This window comes from Dendrobates tinctorius, unplaced genomic scaffold (assembly GCF_039654945.1).
Source record: "Dendrobates tinctorius isolate UK_male_01 unplaced genomic scaffold, ASM3965494v1 ptg000272l, whole genome shotgun sequence".
Taxonomy (NCBI): Eukaryota; Metazoa; Chordata; class Amphibia; order Anura; family Dendrobatidae; genus Dendrobates; species Dendrobates tinctorius.
This window is the reverse complement of record NW_027361939.1, coordinates 10,838,840-10,866,190: the sequence shown is the minus strand read 5'-3', so window position 1 is coordinate 10,866,190 and position 27,351 is coordinate 10,838,840. Positions and strand designations below refer to the sequence as shown.

Below are 27,351 nucleotides of genomic sequence, written 5' to 3'. Positions count from 1 at the left end.
ACAAACATGGGGAGGACTTACAAACTCCTTAGTAGAGCATCCAATTTTATAAAAACTTTACTACAGTACACAAAAAAATAGTTTCGGGTATTGTGAAATTATCATAACATTGATAGTGACAACGGGGCCATCTGTGTGGGCAAGCAAGAAAAATATGATGAAATTTGCCTACTGTGATATACTGGTTTCCTCCCCATAAGATGTTAGTGCAGCTGTGTATCTAAGCAATTAATGTGTGGTTAGAAGTAGGAGGTAGCGTATAGTTTCCCTCATGCAGCGTTCTACTTCCTGTACATCATATTCAAGGTATATGTTGAGCGTCCTCTATTATTAGTCTGTCTTCTCTTTATTCTTCCCTCCTGGACCTGACTGAAGAATTACTTAACAGTGGACGCATCTTACTTCTCTCCTTATTTTATCTCATAATTGCTCGTCTGATGTCACACTCGGCACTAGAGACACAGTTGTAACTATCACTAGTCTGTTTTTACTTTTATATACTTTTTGTGCTCATTTTAGCCTCAAGTTAATTTTTTGCCTTCATTTCACCAAACTCTTTCTCCACTCTTGGACATAAATGAATTTATTTTGAGCCATAAGGAACAGTAATTTCTCAAATGTTTGGCACCTTCAGTCATGGCCTTTATCTTGAAGCTCCTTGGGTATGGAGGGGAAAAGAAACATCTAGTGGAATGTCCATGGCTCCGTCGGGATATTAACCCGGAACAGAACTGGGAAATCCTCACTGAGCTTGGAGATGGGGCGTTCGGAAAAGTCTACAAGGTAAATAGTATTAATGAATATAAGAACAATACAAGGGTCTCTATGATTGTGTGTAACGGCCTGTACTCCAGAGCTGGTTTTAAAGGGTGGCAATATTGTGCGGGCCACTAGATAGATAGACAGACAGACAGACAGACAGACAGACAGATAGATAGATAGATAGATAGATAGATGAACTCTAGTTAAAAAAACTTAATCTCAGGCTTTTAGCTTAAAACATATTGCAAGACACGACACTTATCAGTTCCCATGTAGTCATGGAGAAAGAACTACTGAAATTTTTTTTGCTATTGTTATATGCCAAATTATAGCCTCAATTTTCTTCCTTGTATCAATTGCCAGAGATCTATATTTAAAGCGGATCTGTCACCAGATCTAACAATACCAACTGCGTACATTATGAAATAGATGTTTTAGACCTAATGAGGCTGGTGTACTTGTTTTGAAAATGCAATACCAAAATGGCTGTATAATCCATATTGACATTTTTGTTGCATGATATTTCTATTTATATTTTTGTTGCATAAAATATTTATATTAATATCCTGATTATACAGTCACTCTGACATTCCTTTTTAAGTATAGGAGATCTGTATATTAATGAATGCATTTGTTATGTTTTAATCTCTTGACGCCTTTTAGGGCTCATGCACTTGACCGTAAAAATGGAACGAGTGCTATCCATCTATTTTGATGGCTAGCACTCTCCCATGTTATTCAATGTGACCATGCACAAGTCCGATTTGCGACTATCAGAAAGCACTCGGCCCATCAAGTCTATGAGTGCATGAGGAAAATTGGACCACACTCGGAGTGAGGACCGGTTTTCACAGACTGACTGAGTAAATGGAGATGGATACCACTATGATTGCACTTTGACCAGAGTCTGGTCAGAAAGGGATTAGCATAATTGGACTGACTTTCTCAGAAGGGAGAAAACCTATCAAGTAATCCTAACCTAAGGATGCATTGTTAAAGAGATGCTGAAGAACACCTGCACCCATTAAATGGACCAAGATCTCTTAATTGGCGAGCCAATGGATTCCTCTCAGGGCATAAGAATCTGATATTTTAACAATAGATCATGGTTTTCAGCAAGAGATCACCATTCCTTTCCATAGGCTGGGGCTTACAGTGGCATGTAAAAATTTGGGCACCCTAGTCAAAATGACTGTTATTGTAAACAGTTAAGCATGTTGAAGATGAAATGATCTCTAAAAAGCCTAAAGTTAAGGATGACACATTTCTTGCTCACCAGTTGACCAGGGGTGCAAAAACTTTTACATGCCACTGTATATTGTGCTTCATCAACATCTAAGTGAATGGGTATAAATAATGATAACAGACATAACTTAATAGTCAAGTATGAAACTTTTTGGGGGACTCTTTTTTAGTAATGGATTAAACCTTTAATGATGTTCAGGTTGGTTAGAAAAATAATCCTTAATTGCATAATGTTTGACATGTAAGTAATAACTAGGGATGGTCATATGTGTTGCAGACTGATAATCAATCTAATCTATAGAAGATTAACTGGTTATTTCAATCCATTTATCTTTAGTTCTAAGCCATCCATATAGGGTGAGATTTGAAACATATGCAAACAGCAGTTAAGATGTCTTCAAACCCCTAAGCACCATTGGTGATCCTCCCATTTTAATGCACCTTGTAGCATATGACAAAATGTATTTATATAAGGCTAGGGTCACACGACCGTATTTTGTCTCATCCGAGAGAATCGTCCCGATTATGTAAATGACACTCTGATCAGAGTGTAATCATAGTGTGATCCAATTCTCCCAGATGGTGTGAAGATAGAGAATTTTTTTTCCATCTCCTCCATTCTTTCAATATGTGAAAATCAGTCCACACTCTGGATGTCATATCCGATTGCAGTCCAATTTTTTTTTTTTACAGACCCATTGACTTGTATGGCCAAGTGCCAAGATCCGATTTACAGATGCAAATTGTACATCTTGCAACCTTTTCCTCGGGCAGACTCTGTCCGAGGAAAAATCGGGCATGTCCACGGCCCCATAAATTAAAATTGGTCTGAGTGTGATCTTATGTGTTGTCAGAACGCACTGGGACCGTAAATACGGTCATCTGCACGAGCTCTCAGGCTGTGGCTCCACTATGACTTTGGTCGTGGTACAGGTAGTTCTGCCAAAGATATAAGCAGGTCTCAAAAATTTAACTTGGTTCGAAGCTTGTTTCTGTCCCAATACCCTAGTGATCGCAATGCAACCCCATTCACTTGTATCACACTGCGACAGTGACGTATAACGATCTTTGGTCGCATGAACTGTGCCATGGGAAAATTTGCCTTCATGCTGCGTGTCAGAAGCATTTCATATTTCTTCATACTCTGCCCATGATTCTGAGACATAGAACAAGTAAAGCTAAGTTTAACAGGTTCATATTCTATTTCAGGATTAATTCCTGAAATTAGTGGATAGTGACATTTTTTGACTAAAGGAACAATTGGAGAAATGTAACTGTGTTGCAAAGTATTTTTTATTAAAGATGTTGTCCACTACTAGGACAACTCCATCTCACTCTGAATTTTTGACCCCGTTATAACAAAAACACCTATATTCACCTCCTGTGCCGATGCCGTTCTAGCGGTGTAAGCACTCATGGTCCCGGAGCGAGGTTGTATATCATGTGTGCCCAATCAGCGCTGGCCTCATTGTCCCTGCCTACGGACAAATAAGTAATTAACAGGAAGTGATCAGCCAGCCGCAGCTCTCACTTCCTGTTGATTACTTATATGTCTGAAGGAGGGATCAGTGAGGCCAGCGCTGATTGGATGCACGGCTCACATGATAACAATGATATAACAACCTCATGTGAGTCTCGAGAGTACGATTGCCAACACCATTGAAACTCATCGGCACGGGAGGTAAGCATAGGTGTTTTTAGTTTAATGGGGCAAACATTCAGAGTGAAAAGAAGTTGTCCTAGTAGTGGATAAACCCTTTAATATTACTATAGGATTTTATATAAGTTAAATTTTTGCCTGCCACTCGCCAAAGTCATAAAAGATTTTAGAAGGCCACTGTTTTCGAATTATAAGAAAATCCACAAAAGTTATTTAAAAGCAAGCTCATATCTCTCATAGTAAATCCATGTCTCGTATCTCATCTATAGCCTACTTCTTGACAAATAAAGTCATGATATAAGTAATCCTAAAAGTTATAAGCATATGGCAAAAAGTTTTCAAGATGTAAACCTTTGCCATGACCGGGGTGTTACAGAGTCATCGATTTCCAAAAATATAGTCTAAAGGTTTAGTTATTTTGGTAGCAAAGCTAAAATTTTGAGTGACAATGTAAAACAAAATTTAAAATCTTAAAGCAACTGTCCAAACAGAAACTGTGTTGGGCCTTTCCACAATTCTGTCTCTGAGCTCCTTGGCCAGTTCCTTTGACCTCATTATTCTCATTTGGTCTGACATGCGCTGTGAGGTCTTATATAGACAGGTGTGTGCCTTTACAAATCAAGTCCTATCAGTTTAATTAAACACAGCTGGACTCTAATGAAGGAGTAGAACCATCACAAGGAGGATCACAAGGAAACCGAAAGCATGTGACTTAAGTATGAGTGTCTGAGCAAAGGGTCTGAATACTTATGACCATGTGATATTTCAGTTTTTCTTTTTTAATAAATATGCAAAAAATTCTACATTTCTGTTTTCTTTCAGTCTACATAGGGAGCAGAGTGTACATTAATGAGAAAAAATGAACTTTTTTTAATTTATCAAATGGCTGCAATGAAACAAAGAGTGAAAGATTTAAAGGGGTCTAAATACTTTCCATACCCACTGTACTTCTTCCACTTTCACAGAGAGTACGGTTCTTTCTCTCTGCAATGCCATTTTGTTCTGGGTTGTATGGAATGGTATTCTGGAACACAATTCCATCCATTTTCAAAATGATTTGCACCTTACCACTTGTATATTTAGTTCCATTATCTGTACCAGAGCTTTTGGCATTCTTCCAAATTGTTAAACACTACAGCAAAATACTCTCAAGTTTCTGTGGAGCTTCATCCTAACTGTGAAAGCAGGTAGGCGACTGTATATCTGGAGTAGCCATCAATAAATGTGAGAAAATATCTCTTCTTGCTAGGAGTCTGAACACTCATAGGACTGCATACATCTGTATGTATTAGATCCAGTGGCTGAGCAGATCTAGTGGTGCTTATTTTAGGAAAGTATTTTCTGGACATTTTCCCTTTAAGACAGCTAGTGCACTTCATCATTTGACTACACTAGTTGATTTCAATACCATTTGTAAGTTGAGCTAGCTCCCTTACTGCTTCTGCGTCTCTGTGCCCAAGACGTCTGTGCCATACATGGATACAGTTCTTATGTAGATCTTGTCTAGCACTGTACGCTCTCTCTCTTTACATTTTAGCTGATAAAGTTCATCTTGGATTTTTCCTTCTGCAAGAGTGTGACCTTCTTTGAGATGTTGCAGCCGTTATCTTTAAAAGTAACTACATTCCCCTTTTGAGTGAGCTTCTTTACTGACCAGAAGATTGCTTTCAAGGCTGGGAACATAGAGAACATCCTTTATTGGGATCTTTGTGCTTTGTGCTGAGGAAACTGAACAGTGGAGGAAGCAACATGCTACTCCTTCTGAAGTCTTATAGTGACCATTAGCCAAGATGACCTTTTTTGGTCAGTGAAGAAATCCTTGTTATTTGTCATATGACTGCTTGCACCAGAAACTATACACCATGTATGCTTTGCATATGGGCCTGTACTGGCATTAAATACAGCTTCAACACATGCAGAATCTTCCTTTACAGTTGTTTTAACCCTTGGATGACTGTTCTGCTTTTTAAGCTGACTCATTCTTGCTTTCCAAATTCTGCAGTCTACTTTAAGGTGGCCAGGCCTTTTACAGGCAAAACATTCACGAGTTTCTCTTAGATTGCTCTTATATTTAGGGAAATCCCCTAATGCTGTTTCTGCTCTGGATTATTTACTACTGCTTACATGCTGCATTTTCTCTAGAATTCATCCACAAGTTTGCCTTTAACATATTCTAGTGTCAGCTCATCATCTGGCCGTGCATCTAGTGCAGTCACAAGTATGTCATAACTCTCTGGAAGACCACTTAATAGAATTGCAGCAACTTGAAAATCTTTAATTTCTTCTCCAATACCCCTGAGATGCTCCACAATCTCTATGGTGTTTCTTATATAGTCCTGCATATTTTGTCCATCACTTAGCTTAGACTGATGCAGCTTTCTCTTGAGATAAAGCTTATTGCTGAGATTTGATCTTTTATCCACTTTCTGTAACTCATTCCACATTATCTCCTTTGCAGTTGCACACTTGCATATATGCACAATCTGATTATCATCTATACTGATGGAGATCGTACTTTGTGCTTTCTGGCCCTTCTCTAGCCAATCATCTGGTAATGGATAAGGCACTTGTTGATGAGTATATTTCCACGTACCTTCTCTTATGAGCAGCTTCTTCACCTTGAATTTCCAGGACTGGTAGTTCTGGTTAGTGAGGCTTGGCACTGAGAACTTGACAGGATTGCTGCTAGCGGACATCTTCTTTGTTGCTCTGTGCTGCTTTTGCTCTAGGCTTCTGTTGCTGTGTTACTCTGGGGTTCTGTGTCACTCTGGGTCCATAACCTTTTGGCAGCGAATTACACATGATACTCTCCAAGCATGTGACAACAGAGCTTCTTTATTCAGGAACAAACTGGAACAATATATATGATAAGCTTAATAGATCAGGAATAAATCATTTGTGTGTCTCTATCTGTGCATCATCTACAGCAGGCTACTTCATCTTCCATACACAGACACAGTAAAACAGGAAATACAGTGACATGTTATTCCTGTGTGAGCCTCTGGGAGTTTTTTCGTTGTTCTATCTTTATAAACAGCATACAAATGTAGTAACTGAACACTCATAGACAGGAATGGAGTTGTTGCACCACACATATTCCAACATAAACAGATAGATAGATAATAGATAGATATAGGATGGATAGATCGATAGATATATAGATAGATAAGCTAGATAGATAGATGATACATAGATAGATTAGATGATAGATAGATAGATAGATAGATAGATAGATAGATAAAAAGAGTAGAAAACAGCACAGTTAGAAGGAGGGTATAAAGCCTCACAAGCACATACCAGTCCTAGTGAATAAGATAAAAAAAGATTGAGGCAACGCACCATATTGCAGTTACAAAAAGTGCTCTTTAATGGCCCATATGGCGACGTTTCGGTTCTAGGTGTGGACCTTTCTCAAGCCACAATACCCCCATAGGGGTATAATGCTCCCCCATAGGGGTATAATACACCCCAATAGTATATAGCACCCCCATAATATAATGCTCCCCTATAGTGATATAATACACCCCCATAGGGCTAGCAATGCACTCCCATAGGGGTATAATGCTCCCCTATAGGGGTATAATGCACCCCCACTTTGCACTTTGCACTTTGCACTTTGCAAAAAAATAAAAAAAGGTTCTCCTTGCCAAGATCCAGCGATGTCCTCGGCTCGATATATCTGATGCGTGCAGCATCATAGTAACATAGTTTAGAAGGCTGAAGGAAGACCTTATGTCCATCTAGTTCAGCCTTTTTTAGTGCAGCTTTTCTGCATTGTTGATCCTGGGGAAGCCAAAAAACCCACAGAGTAGAAGCCAATTTTCTCCATAGGGAAAAAAATTCCTTCCCCTAAGCTGGGTCAACCATCTACCTATAATATTCTGTTATTCGTAACCTTCTATACTGTTACTCACAAGAAAAGCATCCATTCCTTTCTTAAATTCATTCAGTGAGTTGGCCATCACCACTTCCTCAGGAAGAGAATTCCAGAGCCTCACTGCTCTTACCGTGAAGAACCCTCTTCTATGCTGGTGCAGAAATTGTCTTTCCTCCAAACAAAGAGAATGCCCCCTTGTTCTTGTCACAGTCCTTGGAACAAACAGTTCATTGGAGAGATCTCTGTGTTGCCCTCTGATATACTTGTACTTATATATTAAGTCTCCCCTAAGTCTTCTCTTTTCTAAAGTAAATAGACCTAATTTTGATAACCTTTCTGGGTATTGTAGTGAACCAACTCCATTTATCATTTTAGTAGCCCTCCTTTGAACCCTTTCAAGTTCAGTAATGTCTTTCTTGAGCACCGGCGTCCAAAATTGCACACAATACTCCAAGTGTGGTCTGACGAGTGATTTGTACAGAGGGAGAATTATGTTTTCATCTCGAGTCCCCAGACCTCTTCTAATGCATCCCATGACCTTATTTGCTTTGGTGGCAGCTGCCTGACACTGGGCATTCCAATTTAGCTTCTTATTGACTAAGATGCCTAAGTCTTTTTCCATGTCTGATTTCCCCAGCAGTTTCCCATTTAGTAAGTAATTGTAGCATCTGTTTCTCCTTCCCATGTGCATAACCTTACACTTATCTGTGTTAAACCTCATTTGCCATTTTTTAGCCCAATTCTCCAATTTACTCAAATCTGTCTGTAGTTGCAAACTGTCCTCTTTTGTGTTAACTACCTTATATAGTTTTATATCATCTGCAAATACTGATATTTTACTGTGTAAGCCATCCACTAGATCATTAATAAATATATTAAATAGTAGGGGGCCCAATACAGAACCCTGTGGTACCCCACTAGCAACCCTGGCCCAATCTGAGTATGCCCCATTAATAACCACTCTTTGTTTTCTATCACTAAGCCAGCTACCTACCCATCTACACACATTTTCCCCTAGCCCAAGCTTTCTCATCTTACTTACCAATCTTTTATGTGGGACAGTGTCAAATGCTTTAGAGAAGTCGAGATAAATGACATCCAATGATTCTCCTTGGTCCATTTGAGATCTTACATCCTCATAGAAGCTGATCAGGTTAGTTTGAAAGGAGCGATCCTTCATAAATCCATGTTGATATGGAGTTAAACATTTATTAACATTGAGATATTCCATAATGGTATCCCTTAGAAACCCTTCAAAAATTTTACCCACAACAGATGTTAAGCTTACCGGCCTATAGTTTCCAGGTTCCCTTTTACACCCCTTTTTGAATATTGGTACCACATTTGCTTGCCGCCAATCAAAAGGAACAGACTCTATTTCTATAGAGTCTTTAAATATAAGGAATAAAGGCCTGTCTATCACATTACTTAACTCCCTTAATACCCGAGGGTGAATGCCATCAGGGCCTGGTGATTTGTCAATTTTAATCTTACTAAGGCGGTTCTGCATTTCTTCCTGGGTTAGGCAGGTAATACTTAATGGGGAGTTTACATTATCACTCTGCATTTCCCCTGGCAAATCCTTTTCCTGTGTGAACACTGTTGAGAAAAAAGTATTTAAAACATTTGCTTTTCCCACATCGCTCTCTATGATTTCACCCTCATTGTTCTTTAAATGGCCGACACCATCAATTTTAATCATTTTACTGTTTATAGAATTAAAGAATAGTTTGGGGTTTGTTTTACTTTCCTTAGCAATGAGTCTCTCAGTTTCCACTTTTGCTAAATGTATTTGTTTTTTTACAAATTTCATTTTTTTCTCTATAACTTTTTAATGCTTCTTCATTGCCTTCTTGTTTTAGCTTCTTAAATGCCTTGTTCTTGTTATTTATTGCCCTTTTTACATCCTTATTTAGCCACATTGGTGTTCTCCTGTTCCTAGCCCTTTTATTTCTGTACGGTATGGCTAGCTCGCAGTGGGTGTGTAAAACTGATTTAAATATTTCCCATTTATTTTCTGTGCTCCTATTTTTGAGGACATTGTCCCAATCAATTCGGCGAAGGTCCTCTCTAAGCTGATCAAACTTTGCTTTCCTGAAATTCAGCGTTTTCGTAACCCCCTTCCAGGGCACCTTACTGAAGGACAAGTGGAATTGTGTTATATTGAGGTCACTGTTCCCTAGGTGCCCATCGACTCGTACTTCTGTTATTCTATCTGGCCTGTTGCTTAAAATTAAGTCCAGAAGGGCTGTCCCTCTAGTTGGGCCCTGCACAAGTTGTGACAGATAATTATCCTTGGTCACTGACAGAAATTGGTTTCCTTTCTGAGATCCGCAGGTTTCAGTTTCCCAGTCTATGTCGGGGTAGTTGAAGTCCCCCATAATAATCACCTCATTGTGATTTGCTGCTTTGTCTATTTGTTTCAATAATACATTTTCAGTGGTTTCTGTTATATTTGGTGGCTTATAACAAACCCCTATGAGGATTTTATTACTTTTCTCTCCTTGTATCTCTAACCATAGAGACTCCACCTCTTCATTTCCCTCTTGTATATCTTCTCTTAGTGTGGGCTTTAAAGTGGACTTTATATATAGACAGACTCCACCCCCTTTCCTTTTTTTACGATCCCTCCTAAACAAATCATATCCTTGCAAGTTAGCCACCCAGTCATAGCTGTCGTCTAACCATGTCTCAGTTATTCCTACTATGTCGTATTTTTCCTCATACATTACCAACTCCAGATCTTGAATCTTATTGGTCAGGCTTCTTGCGTTGGTCAGCATGCAGGAAAGAAGTTTTGCTTCATTTTTCTTAGCTTCCTTCTGAGTACCTTGTCTTGGGTCCTCTTTACCACACGTAGTATCCTTGATTAGTTTGTCCTTCTGCTGCATGTTCTTGTCTGCTGTTTTTCCTCCCATCCCCTCTTCTTCTATTTCAACCCCTTAACGACCGCCGATATGCCTTTTAACGGCGGTAATTAAGGGTACTTAAACCACAGTGCACTGAATTCACGGCGCTGTGGAGTAAGTAAATAGCGCCCCCAGTGTTGGATTTTCTCCGGGGTCTCGGCTTCAGGGGGTAGCCGAGACCCCAGAGAACATGAATCGGGTCGGTTTTTACTGACCCCGCTTTTGCGATCGCCGTTATTAACCCTATAACGGCGATCGCAAAAAAAAAAGCCGCGATATTGCATTTAATTTCTCTTTCCTCTGATGTGGTCCAGGGTCCCCTCCCAGTGGTCCTGCGTCCCGCCGACGTCCTCCGGTGGCCGCCGCCATCTTGGATCCGGGGAAAATGGTGGGCGCATGCGCAGTGCGCCCGCCGGGAATCTGCAGGTTTCAGCTGGCAGATTCCATTCATTCATTTTGATCACTATGATAATCTATCATAGTGATCAAAATAAAAAAAAATAGTGAATAACCCCCCCGTATATCACCCCCTTAGTTAGGCAAACATAATGAAATAAAGAAAATATTTTTTTTTTCATTTTTCCATTAGGGCTAGGGCTTGGGCTAGGGCTAGGGCTAGGGCTAGGTTTAGGGCTAGGGCGAATTAGGATTAGGGTTAGAATTAGGATTAGGGATTATGGCTGGGATTAGGGTTAAGGTTGGGATTAGGGTTAGGGGTGTGTTGGGGTTAGGGTTGGAGCAATAATTGAGGGGTTTCCACTATTTACCAACTTTGGGGGTCTAAAAATTGGGGGCTAAAAAATCACTTTTGTGGAAATAAAAAAGAGTTTTTATTTTCACGGCTCTTGTTTATAAACTTCTGTGAAGCACTTGGGATTCAAAGTGCTCACCACACATCTAGATAAGCTCCTTGGGGGGTCTAGTTTCCAAAATGGGGTCACTTGTGGGGGTTTTCACTGTTTAGGTGCATCAGGGGCTCTGCAAACGCAACATGACGACCGCAGACCAATCCATCAAAGTCTGCATTCCAAAATGGCACTCCTTCCCTTCCGAGCTCTCCCATGCGCCCAAACAGTGGTTCCCCCCCCCACATATGAGGTATCAGTGTACTCAGGACAAATTGCACAACAACTTTTGTGGTCCAATTTCTCCTGTTGTCCTTAGAAAAATAAAAATAGAGGGCTGAAATCCATTTTTGAGGAAAAAAATGATTTTTAATTTTCACGGCTCTACGTTTATAAACTTCTGCGAAGCACTTGGGGGTTCAAAGTGCTCACCACATATCTAGATAAGCTCCTTCAGGGGTCTAGTTTCCACAATGGGATCACTTGTGTGGGGGTTTATACTGTTTAGTCACATCAGGGGCTCTGCAAACGCAACATGACGCCCGCAGACCATTCCATCAAAGTCTGCATTCCAATATGGCACTCGTTCCCTTCCAAGCTCTCCCATGCACCCAAACAGTGGTTCCCCCCCACATATGGGGTATTAGCGTACTCAGGACAAATTGCACAAAAACTTTTGTGGTCCAATTTCTCCTGTTAGCCCTGTGAAAATAAAAAATAGTGGGCTAAAAAATCTTTTTTGAGTAAAAAAAATTTTTTTAATTTTCATGGCTCTACGTTATAAACTTCTGTGAGGCACTTGAAGGTTCAAAATGCTCACAACACATCTAGATAACTTCTTTAAGGGGTTTAGTTTCCAAAGATGGGGTCACTTGTTGGGGGTTTCCACTGTTTAGGCACATCAGGGGCTCTCCAAACGCAACACGGCCTCCAATCTCAATTCCAGCCAATTCTGCGTTGAAAAAGTCAAACGGGCCCCTTCCCTTGCAAGCTCTGCCATACGCTGAACAAGTGGTTTACCCCTACATATGGGGTATTGGCGTATTCAGGAGAAATTGCACAACAAATTTTGCGGTTCAATTTCTCTTTTAACACTTGTGGAAATAAAAAAAATTGGTTCTGAAGTAAGTTTTTTGCAAAAAAAAGTTAAATGTTAATTTTTTCCTTCCACATTGCTTTAGTTCCTGTGAAGCGCGTAAAGGGTTAATGAACTTCTTGAATGTGGTTTTGAGCACCTTGAGGGGTCTAGTTTTTAGAATGGTGTCACTTTTGGGTATTTTCTGTTATGTACACTCCTCAAAATGACATTAAATATGATGTGGTCCCTAAAAAAATGGTTTTGTAAATTTTGTTGTAAAAATGAGAAATCGCTGGTCAACTTTTAACCCTTATAACTTCCTAACAAAAAATAAATTTTGCATCCAAAATTGTGCTGATGTAAAGTAGACATGTGGGAAATGTTATTTATTAAGAAATTTGTGTGACACATCTCTCTGATTTAATGGCATAAAAATTTAAAGTTTTAAAATTGCAAAATTTTCACCATATTTCCATTTTTTTCATAAATAAACACAAGACTTATCGAAGAAATTTTACCACTAACATGAAGTAAAATATGTCACGAAAAAACAATCTCAGAATCAGAGGGATCCATTAAAGCGTTCCAGAGTTATAACCTCATAAAGTGACAGTGGTCAGAATTGTAAAAATTGGCCTGGTCATTAAGCTGCAAACTGGCTCTGTCACTAAGGAGTTAAAGCCCTCCTGATGAGTGTGGCAAGTCTTTTGGCGAATGTGTGTTTCCCAGGTTTTGTGAGGTGTATCCCATCTCTTGCGAGTGACAGCTCAACTGCCTTATAGAATCAGAATGTTGCTGAGCTGTTAGAATTGCAAGTGTCAGTTCAGCCATCTAAGCTGGGGCAGTGGCATGCTGAGCTGTCAGTATTGTGAGTGACAGCTCAGCCTTCTAATTTGGGGAAGGTGGCGTGCTGAGCTGTCAGTATTTTGAGTGACAGTCAAGTTGCCAATCAGGGCAGGGGCATGCTGAGTTTCTCCAAGATTTCTCCCTTTCTGTGTGATTAATTGGCTATTTAGCTCGCAATCAGTGTCTGACTACTGCCAGTCATAGCTTTAGCTCTGTGGTTGTGTACCTTATTTCTCAGCGTTCTGTTTTTGATCTTTTGCTGCCTGACCTTGGATCGTGCCTTTAACCATCCATTTGCCTAACCCCTTTTTCTTGATCTGTTATTTTCCTGGAATTCTGACCTCAGACTATGACTTGACTATAAATACAAAGCCAGGAACATGGATATACAATGATACTATAATTCAATTTGATTTAGGGATACTCTCCAACCAATAGCAAAAACATCAAGAAAAAATGAGATTTTTTTATCCCTCAGAAACAATATATAAACAAAAAAGTAAATAAAGTCATAAGAAAAGTCTCATCATGTATGCAAAAAATTCACTTTATTAAATACAAGAAATTCCCCAAAGACAAGACGTAATAAAGTTACAAAAATAACAAGAAGTAACATACATAAAAAGGCAGACAGTGATGCAGCCATGATAGTGGCGTGGGGACTTATGTAAACAGATAGGGGCCAGAAACTCCCATGTAAATATATAAAACAATGGCCATATTGTTAATACATATAAATATCACCTCATAACATAGAGGGGAACAAAGGTAAAGGGAAGCAGTCACAGTATAATCCTTCAAAAAGCGTTAACAATAGTAACCATATACATAAGCAGCAGGAGTTCCCTTACCCATTGTAAAGGTGTCACCACGTCACACGAACACCCCAACGCACGTTTCGCACCTCACTTCCTCAACTATGCCTTTGTCTTACTCCTCTGTTTGTGATGAGCTCTCTTGGTTTCTTACCCCAGACCTCATGACCTGTCTGTGAGTAGAGACTCAGTGTCACAATTGTTACTCAGCGTCACAGTATCATTTTATTCAGCTGCCTATGACCTACATGCCCATAGAGACGGCTTAGAAGGGTTGATCCTACTAACAGAATCTCTTCACGAACAGACAGAATTTATGCCCAAAACAGACCCGTTTGCTAACTAATGCAGAGTGACAGTTTCTTAGAATGGAAGAAAAAGATCTGACTGAGGTGCTTTTTCTTCTGTTCTAAGTGTCTCAAAAAAACAAACCAGACTGACTCCATAATCAATGAGGCATCTTTGCTTCCATTTACATCATTTAGAATTTGAGCATTAATTCTTTCTGTATTTTCCTAAAATAATTCAGACAAATTGGGCTCCCAAATGGGTGTGTAAAAAGAACCTAAAAAAAAGTAACTCTTTCAATTTATTTCTTCTCCTGAATTGTCTACCATTACAGCTTTCATAGGAGTTTTTCAGATGCAAAAAGATACATTTACATAGTTATTAGAATTATTATGTTATATTTTGCATTGGCTGAGACTTGAAATAAATACTACTCTTGTATTTGTTCATTGAGAGTATGATGAGGTGTAAGGAAGTCCCCCAGTTCTCTATTAGGTAGAACTATCAGAGAACATTTAAAGATGACATTTACAGATGTGTGAAACTGTGTTTGCCCCCTTCCTGATGTCCTATTGTTTTGCATATTTGTTACACTTAAATGGCTTATATCAGCAAACAAATTTAAATATTAGACAAAGATAAAACAATTAAACACAAAATGCAGGTTTTAAATGAAGGTCTTTATTATTAAGGGAAAAAGAGATCCATACCTACAGAACCCTGTGTGAAAAAGTGTTTGCCCCCTAAACCTAATATCTGGTTGGGTCACCCTTAGCAGCAACAACTGCAATCAAGCGCTTGTGATAACTAGCAATGAGTCTTTTACAACGCTATAGTGGAATTCTGGCCCTCTCATCTTTCCAGAATTGTTGTACTTCAGCCACATTGTAGAGTTTGTCTGTCATTGGGTTTAGCTCTGCTACATCTAGATGGAAAGCTGCATTGTTGCATGATGTGACTATATAGCCTGCCATCCAGCAGAGACATTGAGCAGCGTGTGCTACCGCTGCTCAGTATCTAGTGGTGAACTCCTATGACCTGACTGACATCACCGCAATAAAAGAGTGGGGACCCTCTATTCTTGATAACCAACCTTACTAACACTGACAGCTGAGGGTTTCAGCCCACAGCTGTCAGTTTTGCCTGGCTGGTTATCAAAAATGCAGGGGAACCCATGTCATTTTTTTAAATTATATATTTATAGCACAATTGATGGGTCAATTGATGCCACTTTCCCTGGTGTCTGCCTCTCATTTTAGCTGTTTTTGCAGCTTTTGTGCCAACCTGAAGGTGTTGTCTATGCATTTGGTTTTGTCTTCCATTGAAGTCAAAGGGGTTTGGGTATGTTCGTCGAACTGTTTGTCGAAGATATTTGGTGAACATCAGGACGTTCGCTGATCCGAACTGAATCTTGAAAGCCTCCCTCACCTCTATTTCCAAGCATAAACTGTCTTTTTAAGGTCATCCCTTAGCATCTCAATCAGATTAAGGTCAGGACTTTTTAAGCCATTCATACTTGCTGGTGTGTTTTGAATCATTGTCCTGATGCATAACCCAAGTGCACGTCAGCATGAGGTCATGAACAGATGCCCGGACATTCGAGTACAGGTTTTTTTGGTAGATTTGATGGTTACATTTACCACAGCACTTCCTCCAGGTCCTGATGCAGCAGAACAGCCCTAGACCATCACAATATCGCCACCATATTTTACTGTTGGCATGATGTTCATTTTCTGAAATGCTGTATTACTTTTACACCAGATGTAATGGAACGTACAGCTTTCAAAAAGATTAACTTTTGTCTCGTTTGTCCACAGAGTATTCTCCCAAAAGTCTTGAGGATCGTCAATATGTTTTCTGGCAAAACTGAGACAACCTTTTAATGTTCTTATTACTCAGCAGTGGTTTTCATCTTGAAACTCGGTCTTGCAGGCCATTTTTGCCCAGGCTCTTTCTTATGATGGAGTCATGAACACTGACCTTAACTGAAGCAAGTGAGGCCTGCAGTTCTTAGAATGTTGTTGTGAGGTCTTTTGTGGCCTCTTGGATGAGTTATCACTGTGTTCTTTGGGTAATTTTGGTCAGATAGCCATTCCTGAGAAGGTTCACAACTGTTCCATGTTTTTGTCATTTGTGAATAATGGCTCTCACAGTTGTTTGATGGAGTCCCAAAGCTTGAGAAATGGCTTTATAACCTTTTCCAGACAGTTAGATCTCAATTACTTTGTTTCTCATTTGTTCTAGAATTTCTTTGGATCACAACATGAAGTCTAGCTTTTGAGGAGCTTTTAATATACTTTACATTGTCAGACAGGTCTTATTTAAGTGGTTTCTTGATTGAGAACAGGTGTGGCATTAATCAGGCCTGCATGTGGCTAGGGAATTTGAACTTAGCTTCCCAAAGATGTGATAAACCACAATTATTATGTTTTAGAGGAGAGGAGGGATAATTACTTTTTTCACACAGGGCCATGTAGATTTGGATTTCTTTTTCCAAAAATGACAATTCTGGAGCAACTTTTATTAAAACTCTCCATTGTGCTATCCCTCTGTTATTACTCCTGGAAGTGAAGAAATACATTTCAACCTAGGTATTATTCTTTATACTAGCCTATGAGCTGCAGTCCTTGACAACGACCACTGCACAGTACACAGAGATGTGGTATTTTGGTTCTGCTTTGGTGGAACCAGGACTTCAACTCCCACCAATCTTACATTGATGACCTATCATATCCATTTCTTAGTCATGACATTACTGATTTCCTATGTCACCTTATGACCTGCAACCTACTGCTACTGTGAGGCAAAGTGGCAAATGTTTCGAAATGTGCTGGATTTTCTGTTGCAAGTTGATTGGTCCAGATTTTACAGCAAAGTTTTGATTTTTACAGCAAAATTGCAGCTCTAAAATAGTCACACAACAGCAAGTTGCACAGGTGTTTTGTTCACGCGACTGAAAGTCTTAGTTACTCACCGGTTAACGGTATTTTTCGGAGTCCATGACAGCACCACCTGAGAGAGGGGATCCGCCCTTCAGGAACAGGAAACCTACAGATACAAAAGGGCGGCACCTCTCCAACGCATCAGTTGGATTACAGAGCACAAGAGGACCACAATGGTTAATAGCATAATTTATATACAGTACTTTACACAACTATTCTTTACCGGTGTACATACAAGAGGAAGAAGTGAACACCCAAATTTAAACTAAAGGGAGGGAATATACGGGTGCTGTCATGGACTCCGAAAAATACCGTTAACCGGTGAGTAACTAAGACTTTATTCGGTCGTCCATGACAGCACCACCTGAGAGATTTACAGAGAGTAATAACTATTTTAGGGAGGGACTACAGCCTGCAGTACCCTTATACCAAAAGAGAGGTCTGTGGAAGCACCCAAGTCTAGCCTATAATGATTATAAAAGGTGCTCGGAGAGGACCAAGTAGCCGCCTTACATATCTGGTCAATGGAGACTTCTGATCTCTCGGCCCACGAGGACGCCATGGCTCTGGTGGAATGCGCCCTCACTTTTGCAGGTGCCGGTCTGCCCTTTGAGGTGTATGCAATTGAAATAGCCTCTCTAATCCACCTAGCTAGTGTATTTTTTGACACTCTACAGCCTTTCCTGGGACCTTGATGGGAGATAAATAGGGCATTCTCCTTTTTCCAGGGGTCAGTAACCGCTAGATATTCTTTAAGGCATTCTCTAACGTCTAAGGTGTGTAATTTCTCTTCCTTCTCATTAGCTGGATTAGGGAGGAAGGATGGAAGGACTATTTCCTGTGTTCTATGAAAGCTAGAAACTACCTTCGGTAAGTACGCCGGGTCAGGTCTGAGTATTACCCTATCGTCCTTAAACTGTAAATAAGGAGGACGCCTAGATAATGCCTGGATGTCGCTTACTCTACGAGCTGAGGTTAGAGCTACCAGGAAGGCTACCTTGAGGGACAGGTTTTTTATAGAGGCTGATGAGATGGGTTCGAATGGAGCTTCTGTCATGGCTGTGAGGACTAGGTTCAGGTCCCATGGCATGAATCTATCCTTCACCACTGGCCTGGATCTACCTGCTGCCTTGATGAATCTACTGATCCAGTAATTACCCACGATGTTGCAGCTAAAGAGGGCCCCCAAGGCTGAAACTTGTACTTTGAGGGTACTAGTGGAGAGCCCCATTTCTAGACCTTTCTGAAGAAATTCTAAGATTTGATTTATAGGAGCCGAACCCCCAGCGACTACTCTAGAGTTCTTTAGGAATCTCTTCCAAATTCTGACATAGATCTTGGTAGTAGTGATCTTTCTACTTTTAAGTAGAGTGTCAACCAGGTCTGGGGAGAAGCCTTTATCTTTCAGCAGTGTCCGTTCAAACTCCACGCCGTCAGATGTAGGCCAGCCACCTGAGGATGAAAGACTGGGCCCTGGGATAGGAGATCCGGGATCTCCGGCAGGACCCAAGGATCGGACACTGACATGGTCCTGAGGCATGAGAACCAAGCCCTCCTGGGCCAAAACGGAGCGATCACTATAACTTTCGCTCTCTCTCCTGATTTTCCTCACCACTAGAGGTAATAGCGATAGGGGAGGGAAGGCATAGGATAGCCCGAAATCCCACTTTATCAGCAAGGAGTCTACCGCCAGGGGGTCTTCTCTGGGATTTAGTGAGCAAAACTGTCTTACTTTCCTGTTTTCTTTGGTGGCGAAGAGATCTATCTCTGGCAGTCCCCACTTCTGTACAATCAGGTCGAAGATAAAGAGTTTTTTAGGGACCATTCTCCTTGCCTTAAGAGATTGCGGCTCAGGAAATCTGCCGTGGTGTTTTCTTTCCCCTTTATATGTAGAGCTGTTAATGATAGGAAATGCTGCTCTGCTAGCTGGAACAGCCGTTCTGCTACATTCATCAGGGATTTGGAACGGGTCCCGCCTTGGTGGTTGATATACGCTACGGTGACCAGATTGTCGGAGAACACTCGCACATGATGGCCCTGTATATACACAAGCAGTTCTTTAGCCGCCAGCTCTACTGCTGTCAATTCTTTCAAGTTGGATGACATCTCTATCTGATGATGTTCCCATAGGCCCTGGACCAGAATTTCCCCCATATGAGCCCCCCAACCGGAAGGGCTAGCATCCGTGGTGATTATGCGGGATATGTCATATTCCCAGGGAACCCCTCTGGATAAATTATTCTCATCTAGCCACCATTCTAGGGACTCCCTTGTGTTTCGGGACAAGGTTAGCTGGCCCTCTAAGTAACCCCCAAGCATTTTTTGATGCCTTAAGACCTCCCCCTGTAGAGTTCTTGAATGAAACTGGGCCCACTGGACCGCCGGGATACAGGAGGAAAGTGAACCTAGAAGGGACATGGCTTTCCTGAGGGACATGGTCGGGTTATTGGAAGCGTTCAGGACCTGATAGTGTAGGCGAACCAGCTTCTCTGGGGGCAGACGGCATTCCTGTTTTACGGAATCTAGGATGAGGCCCAAGAATTGTTGGATTCTCATCGGCTGTAACCGAGATTTTTTAATGTTAAGCAGCCATCCTAACCGTTCTAGGGCAGACCTTGCCCTTTGTAGCTGTTGCAAACAATGGTTAGCCGTTTTCCCTACAATCAAGAAGTCATCTAAGTAGGGAACTACTAAAATGTCTGATTCACGTAGATGGGCCATAACTTCCGCTACTACTTTAGTAAACACACGGGGAGCGACTGCTACCCCAAAGGGGAGGGCCGCATACTGGAAATGTTGAACTGACCCATCTAACTGCACTGCCACTCTGAGAAAACTCTGATGATCTGCATGAATGGGTATATGGTAGTAGGCAACTTTCAAATCTAACACCACCATGAAGCAGTTTTGAAACAGTAATTTTATTGTTGAATTAATTGTTTCCATCTTAAATGGACGTGTGACCAGGAATTCATTGAGGGATTTAAGATTTATTATGGTCCTAAAGGAACTGTCTGGCTTGCGGACCAGGAACAAAGGGGAGTAGAAACCTTTCCCCCTTTCTTCCTCTGGAACTTTAGTTAGGACCTTTTTATGGCAAAGATCCCGAACTTCAGCTTCCAGGGCAGACTGTTCTGATGAGGATGACCTAAGAGGAGTGACCTTAAAACGATCTTGGGGAACCCGGGAGAATTCTAGTCGTAGGCCCGCAGTTACCACCCCCAGTATCCAGTTGCTATTAGAGATTAATGCCCAGGCCGGGTAGAAGGCAGCTAGTCTCCCCCCTACCGGAGCAACTAGTCATTGGGGCGGCTTTTTAGTGTCCCGTGCTGGACCTTCCTGGCGCCCCCCTCCTCCGAACATGAATCCAGTACCTCTCCTTCTTTTGTCGTCCCTTCTGCCCTGATCCCTGGACGGCCTCCTACGGAAATATCCTTTCCTGGTAAAGGGGCGTCTAAAAGAGGGGTTCGGCAGGCTGGGGAACTTCTTTTTATCGTCCCCGGCCTTTTCTAAAAGTTCATCCAGGACGGGCCCAAACAGGTATTCGCCCTCACAAGGAATGGAACAGAGTCGAGATCTGGCCTGGATGTCTCCTGGCCAGCATTTTAACCAGAGAGCCCTTCGAGCTGCGTTGGATAAACCTGCGGTCCTGGCCGCCATCCTCGCAGAATCTGCTGACGCATCAGCCAGAAAAGCAGCAGCACTTTGGATAACTGGTAAGGCTTTTCGAATGTATGCTCTCGAGGTTCCATCCTTCAATTGGGAATCCAGCTGATCCAGCCAGACCATCAAGGATCTGGCCGTACATGTGGCCGCTACCGCTGGTCTCAATGCACCCGCTGACATCTCCCATGTTCCTTTCAGAAAAGAATCCGCTTTTTTATCTAGCGGGTCTTTTAAGGAGGCCATGTCATCGAAAGGTATGGAGGACTTTTTGGAGGCTTTGGCCACTGCCGCGTCCAGCTTAGGGGCCTTGTCCCATTTGGTTACCACTGGGTCATCAAACGGGTACCTTCGTTTGAAGGCAGGTGGCAAAGAACCTCTTTTTTCAGGCTTTTTCCATTCTCTATTTATTAGGTTCTGGACTTTATCATTCAACGGGAAGGATCTGCGCTTTCTGGGATCTAGGCCTCCGAACATCACGTCCTGTGCTGAAAGCTCCGGTTTTGTGTCTGCTACCCCCATAGTGGACCTTACTGCTTTAACTAACTTATCCATCTGGTCTAAGGGAAAGCAGAAACGGCTCGAGTCTTCCTCTGAAGATGATGAAGTGGAGGCCGGGGAATCTGAGGAGATATCGATTCCAGGTGCGGCCGAGGACTCTGAACCAGAGAGGTTAACATCTCTTCCCTTAGAGGAGTCTTTTCTAGATAGGGCCTTCGTTTCTGTCCTGATTATCTCCCTCAGGCTTGTGGTGAAGTCCGGTGTTTCTTCCGCCACCTGTATGGACGGGGAAGAGTGTAAGGGCCTGTCAATCTACCCCTAGGGTACCCCTATCCAACCCCTACCGTTTGTCGCACGCATGGCTGACACAACTTTTTAGGGTGGCCGTCTGGCAAAGGGCAATTACAGAGGGCACATTCCCTGTGCTTCTGCTTCCCCGTAGCTTTCCTTGCCTGCGAAAGAACAAAAATAAAACACTGCATCAGGGTACATTCACGGAGATCTCTTACCCATGCAGATGAGGCAGGTACCGGGTCACGGAGGGAGGCAGGAGGGTCCTTTAGCCTGGAGGAACTTCTGTGGCTTTGTTCGCCCGTCCGTTTCCTCTTCTGCTGGCCACTCGCCTGTGAATTCACTGTGGCCTGTTTCTCTGGGCGCTCCTGCGCCTCGTCCTGCTGCTCTGTGGGGGCTTCTGTCGAATCCATTGCTGGGCCTTCAGAAGCACCCCAGCAGCGTCACCTCCTGCTTTTAATGCCTCCCACAGTGTCCGGGTCAGCAGGGCTCTGGCGCGGCACCTCCTCCCCCGGGTCCTCCCCCCCGCGACTCCCCCCCCCCACATGCCCCGTCCACCCCCCCCTCCCCGGGTACCGCGCGCCGCCCCAGACCGCCGAGCACCGGCGGCGCATCCCGGAAAGCCGGCCGGCACCCGACTTCCGGTTTCGGCGTTCCCGGCCCCGCCCCTTCCGCTGCGTCACTTCCGCCGCGCGATCAAGACCGCGGGAGCGCACGGAAAGGAGCCGGCACGGCGCCCCCGGCTCCGGAATGCCTGCCGCCCCCACATGCGCCGACCTGCCTCCGCCGCACAGGCGTGACCGCCAGCCCCCGGAGAGAGAGAGAGAGAGGAGCAAGCGGAGACCGGGGGGATGCAACAGGAGGGGTTCCAGGGGTCATACGTACCTTGTGCCGGCCCTATGGAGACGGCTGTCCACCGGACCCTCTGCTCCGCCTGCTCCAACCACTGTCGTGGTGACCTACCCGGCCCCACCGTGGCGCATCCAGGGACCCGAGCTTGACCGAGGTAGGAGACCCCCCCGCTACCTGGGTCGGTCAGCCGGCCTGGGAATCCCTCGACGACTCCATGATGGACCATCTGTAGGAAGTCCCGTCCTATAGGAACAGGAAACCAACTGATGCGTGGGAGAGGTGCCGCCCTTTTGTATCTGTAGGTTTCCTGTTCCTGAAGGGCGGATCCCCTCTCTCAGGTGGTGCTGTCATGGACGACCGAATAAAATTGCTGTCACACCAGTGCTACTACATTTGTATTCCAAGTCTAAAGCCCCCGTTACACACTGTGATATCGCTAACAATATCGCTGCAAAGTCACCGATTTTGTGACGTTACAGCGATATTTCTAGCGATATCGCTGCATGTGATACTTACCTCCGACCGGCTCCCCCGCTGGTTATCGCTGATCGCGCGAGAAGCTGCTGGATCATTCCTCGTCGGTCACTTCCTGCGGCGCTTCCTGCTGTGACAACGAGCAACGCGTGGAGCCGGGCGGGAGGACGCAGGATCGCCGCGTCTGACAGGTAAGTAGCGATCCCCGTCCCCAACGATGTCGCTAGTGAGATCCGCCTGTGTGGCAGCTCACTAGCAACCACCCAGCGATGCACCAGCGATCCTGACCGCGTCATATCGCTAGTCGGGATCGCTGGTGCATCGCTAGGTGTAACGGTACCCTTAAGTGGTATTTTTTATTTATTGAACCTGCGTTTTGGAAAACAAAGTCTTCTAGTTGAGGTTACAATCACAGGTCGCTTGGACAAGGAAAAAAATTAATATATATTGACAAATCAAGTATTGCGTGTTTTGAGGTCCTTTTTTGTGTTAAAGTATATAACACAAAATCATTGAAACATTTTCCTGGGCTACATTTCTCAGCCATACACTATTCCGTAGTGTGGAGCAAATTTCTGTGACCTCTAAAACTGCCAAAAAGCTTTTCAAAATTTAATAGGCCTTCATTTCTCATACATACAGTGTTACATGGTTTGTGATCATGTGAACATTTCTGTGATCTGTCAAACTGCTAAAAAGCTTTTAAAAATTTTGTAGGCTTCTATTTCTCAGACATATAGTGTCACATGGCCTGTGAACATTTCTGTTGTCTCTAAATGTGAATAAAAGCATTGAAACATTTTTTGGGATTGAATTTGATTGTCATCCATACACTTATATGTTCTTTGTTACATTATGGTGGAGTCAACTCAAGAAGACCGCTTTGATTGCTGCAGGTGACCAATTGTTTTCTTTTATTAAAAATAAAATTATTTTCAATAGACCTAGCAATTACAAAATGCATAAGGTATGCGTTAATGGACAGGGAAGTGGAACGCTCATTATGGTGCACGCAGATGAGGAGGACGTGGGGCAAGAGCGACTACACCTGTTGCTGGAGCACAAGAAACATGCCCATCCATGACACATACTGTAGGTTCCTGTCCCACTTTGCAAGGAGGCACAGTACCCCACTTCTGAAGTCAGAGCAGTGCAAACAGATGGTCAGTTGGATAGCAGATAATGCTCCAGCAGGCTTAGAAGTACCACACAGTCTTACACACCGCCCAGTCTCACCAGTCTAAAGTCTGGATCCCATAATCCTCAACTTCATCCACCTTCCTCCCTCCATGTTGTGTTCCAGTAGACTAGTGATCCCACCCTAGGACACTCCAAGGAGCTCTTTACAATATCATTTCATTATTGTGGCCTCTTAACCTGCATGCTCCAAGAAGGACAGGAGGACAAGTTGGTTAGTGATGCACAAACCTTAGAGCAGCCATGGCCCCAAAAAGAACATGATGGTGGGGAGCAGAAAATTTGGGATAAGGAGGAAAATGATGAGACACAGTTGCCGCTATGTCTTGTAGTTGTTAAGTAACTAAGTCAGGAGGACCATGGTGCGGGTGGTGGAAAACGAGGTGATGGATGACAAAGTCACCGACCCAACCTGGGAAGCTGGCATGCAGAGCAAGGCCAGCAGTACTAAAGGGGAGAGATCGGCATCACCAAAACCGACATTGCATTTGCCTTTCAGCCAGGGGGTGACTGGACCCCGATCTCTTGACCCCTGTTGAACCCTCACTACCTGAGAGGGGGAAACGCGTCAGGTTTTTGCCGTCATCAGTGGTTGATAAGTATCTTTCTTTTACACACTGCACTTGACAGACCACTTGATTGAGCCTGGTTTGAGAAACTTGGGCAGCCATAAGAGTTGGCATTTTATTGAGAATTAACTGAGGGGTATGGGGGAGTGTACATTGTAACCTCTGTAAGCATTTTTTTGTGCCAGGTATTTTCTGGAGAGGCGGATATAGCCTCTTGCTACATTAGGACTGCTCCTTCACCTGTGTGCCATATACTGCATATTATATGTGGGATTTTCTGTCTGTCAAATCCATGTGCATTGTGTGTTTTTTAGGGTGTCCTGATTTATTGGACACTGTCTAGAGGTGCTGTGCATTATATTGAATGTTGTGTGGGGTACTGTCTTACCGATTAGCAGCTCTAAACTTGTGTTTTGACTACGAGATAGGTGTCATTAAGCTGCATTTGTTATATACCCTCATTCTTGATTTCGAGGTAAGAGTTTACTAGGGGGGTGTTCATATTATTTAATAATTGTGATTTATCAATTTTGTGGTAAGACGTTTTTTGAAAGGTTTACTTACCCCTCATCATTATTCTAGCAGCTGTTAGCATTTTTTGACTATGAGAAGGGCTGTATTAGGGTATAATAGGGTATTCTAGCCCATTGCCCCTCTGATATACATTGACTTTTGAAAATGGACGCTGTTTGATTGATATTGGACCCCCTGGTATTTTGTGACTTCACATATATATGTCTCTTTTAATCATTAAATTAAAAGTTATATTTTAGGGCCTGACCACTAAGAATCTAACCACCACCAGCATGATCAGCCACATGTCATCTAAGCACCCGACTCAGTGGGCCGAACACCTTGGTCCACGATTGGTGCCATCAGGTGACACAACTGCCTCTTTCCCGGTGCTTTCCAATCCCCTGTCCAAAACACTGGCACAGATGCCTCCTGCCCTACTCCTATCTTTGCACATTCTGACTTACCATCATCAGGCACTTTCAAATCATTGTCCCAGCCCAGCGTTCATCTGTCCCTACTCCAGACCTTGGAACGAAAAAGAAAGTTCCCAGCCACCCATCCACAGGCCCAAATGCTAAACGGGCACATTTCCATGTTGGAAATGTTGCCATTTTGAATGGTAAACATGGAGAATTTCCACCGACTTATGGCTGCAGCCGTCCCTCTGTACTCAGTCCTCAGCTGTCACTTTTTCTCCTGATGTGATATCCCCTCCTTGTACCAGCATGTGTCTAGGAATATTCCCCGTGCTTTTACCAATGCACTTATCGGCATTGTCCACTTAACGACCGACAAATGGACAAGCGCTTGTGGCCATGTCACACCCTGGCACAGCACTTTTGTACTCGATGCTGAGGATTGCTGGCCCTACTTCTATCAGAGATTCTTCCACCTCCTGCATCAGTTCCTGTATCTCCTACTGCTCCTCCTTATTCTCCATCTCTGATGTGCTACCTCAGTGCATGTTGCCCAAATCAGTCAGAAGCTGGAAGCTCTGTTGCACTGCCTCAGTGAAGTGCCAACAGGCTGTACTGAAGCTAATTTGTCTAGGAGACAAACCACACACCACGGCAGAGTTACTTAAAGGAATAACAGACAAGACATATCTGTGGTTTTTGCCACTGAACCTCCAACCAGGCATGGTTGTGTGTCATAATGGGCGTAACCTGGTGGTGGCTTTGAAGCTTGGCAAGCTCATACACATACCATGCTTGGCACATGTGCTCAACTTGACAGTTCAGTGGCTTCTGAAAACAGATTTGCCAGAACTTCTGATCAAGGAACAGTGCTTCAGCTCCCATTTCTGCAAGTTGGCTACAGCTACTGCCGCTTTGGCAGTGCTGCAGCATTGCATGCAAGTGCCAGCTCACTGACTGGCATGCGAAGTCACCACGCACTGAAACTCCACACTGAACACAAGGCTTTGTGAGCAGAAGAGGCCAGCGGTTAAGTATTAGCTCCAACACACCTGGTCAGCTTCTGCACATAACAACTGAAGAGTGGGCATGGAGGTCTGACATTTTTGGGGGGTCTCCAGGACTTTGAGGACTCCACAAAGATGGTGGGCGGCGATGATGCCATAGTCAGCTTTACTATCCCAGTTCTGTGCCTACTTAAACAGTCACTGCTCACAATTAAATTAGAAGCTTTGCATGCGGACCAGGTGGAGGCTGGAGGAAGACATTACACAGAGATTGTAGCTAGCTCAGCCTCATCTCATCTGCTCAGTGCAGATTGGGTAACAATGAGGAGGTGGACGCTGTAAAGGAGGAAGAGGAGGAAAATGAGATGGTGGCTAGCGCAACAGAGGCTAGTAGCCACACAACCTTCGTACATCTCTCCTATGTGGATGGGCTGAGGATGGGAATGAGGAGCAAAAGAGGGAAGAGGAGGAGATGGAGAGTCATCATCATGGTGGAGACGGGGAAGTTTTGGCTGTATAGAGCTTGGCACATAGGGCAAACTTTACATACTCAATATTTTAATGAGGCCCGCCAGTTGTTGCCTTTGAGGGCTCTATA

The 27,351-nt window shown here is 43.1% G+C and overlaps 1 protein-coding gene across 2 annotated transcripts in view; it reads left to right on the top strand.

Annotated features, from left to right (window-relative positions):
* The first annotated feature begins 621 nt into the window (after positions 1-621).
* Positions 622-27,351, top strand: part of LOC141070527 (uncharacterized) — a 128,424-nt gene continuing 101,694 nt past the window's right edge. For both annotated transcript variants that reach the window (XM_073559534.1, XM_073559533.1), the window contains exon 1: positions 622-783. In XM_073559534.1, the coding sequence (XP_073415635.1) occupies positions 637-783 (147 nt within the window). In that variant the 5' untranslated portion in view covers positions 622-636. The remainder of the gene's footprint in view (positions 784-27,351) is intronic.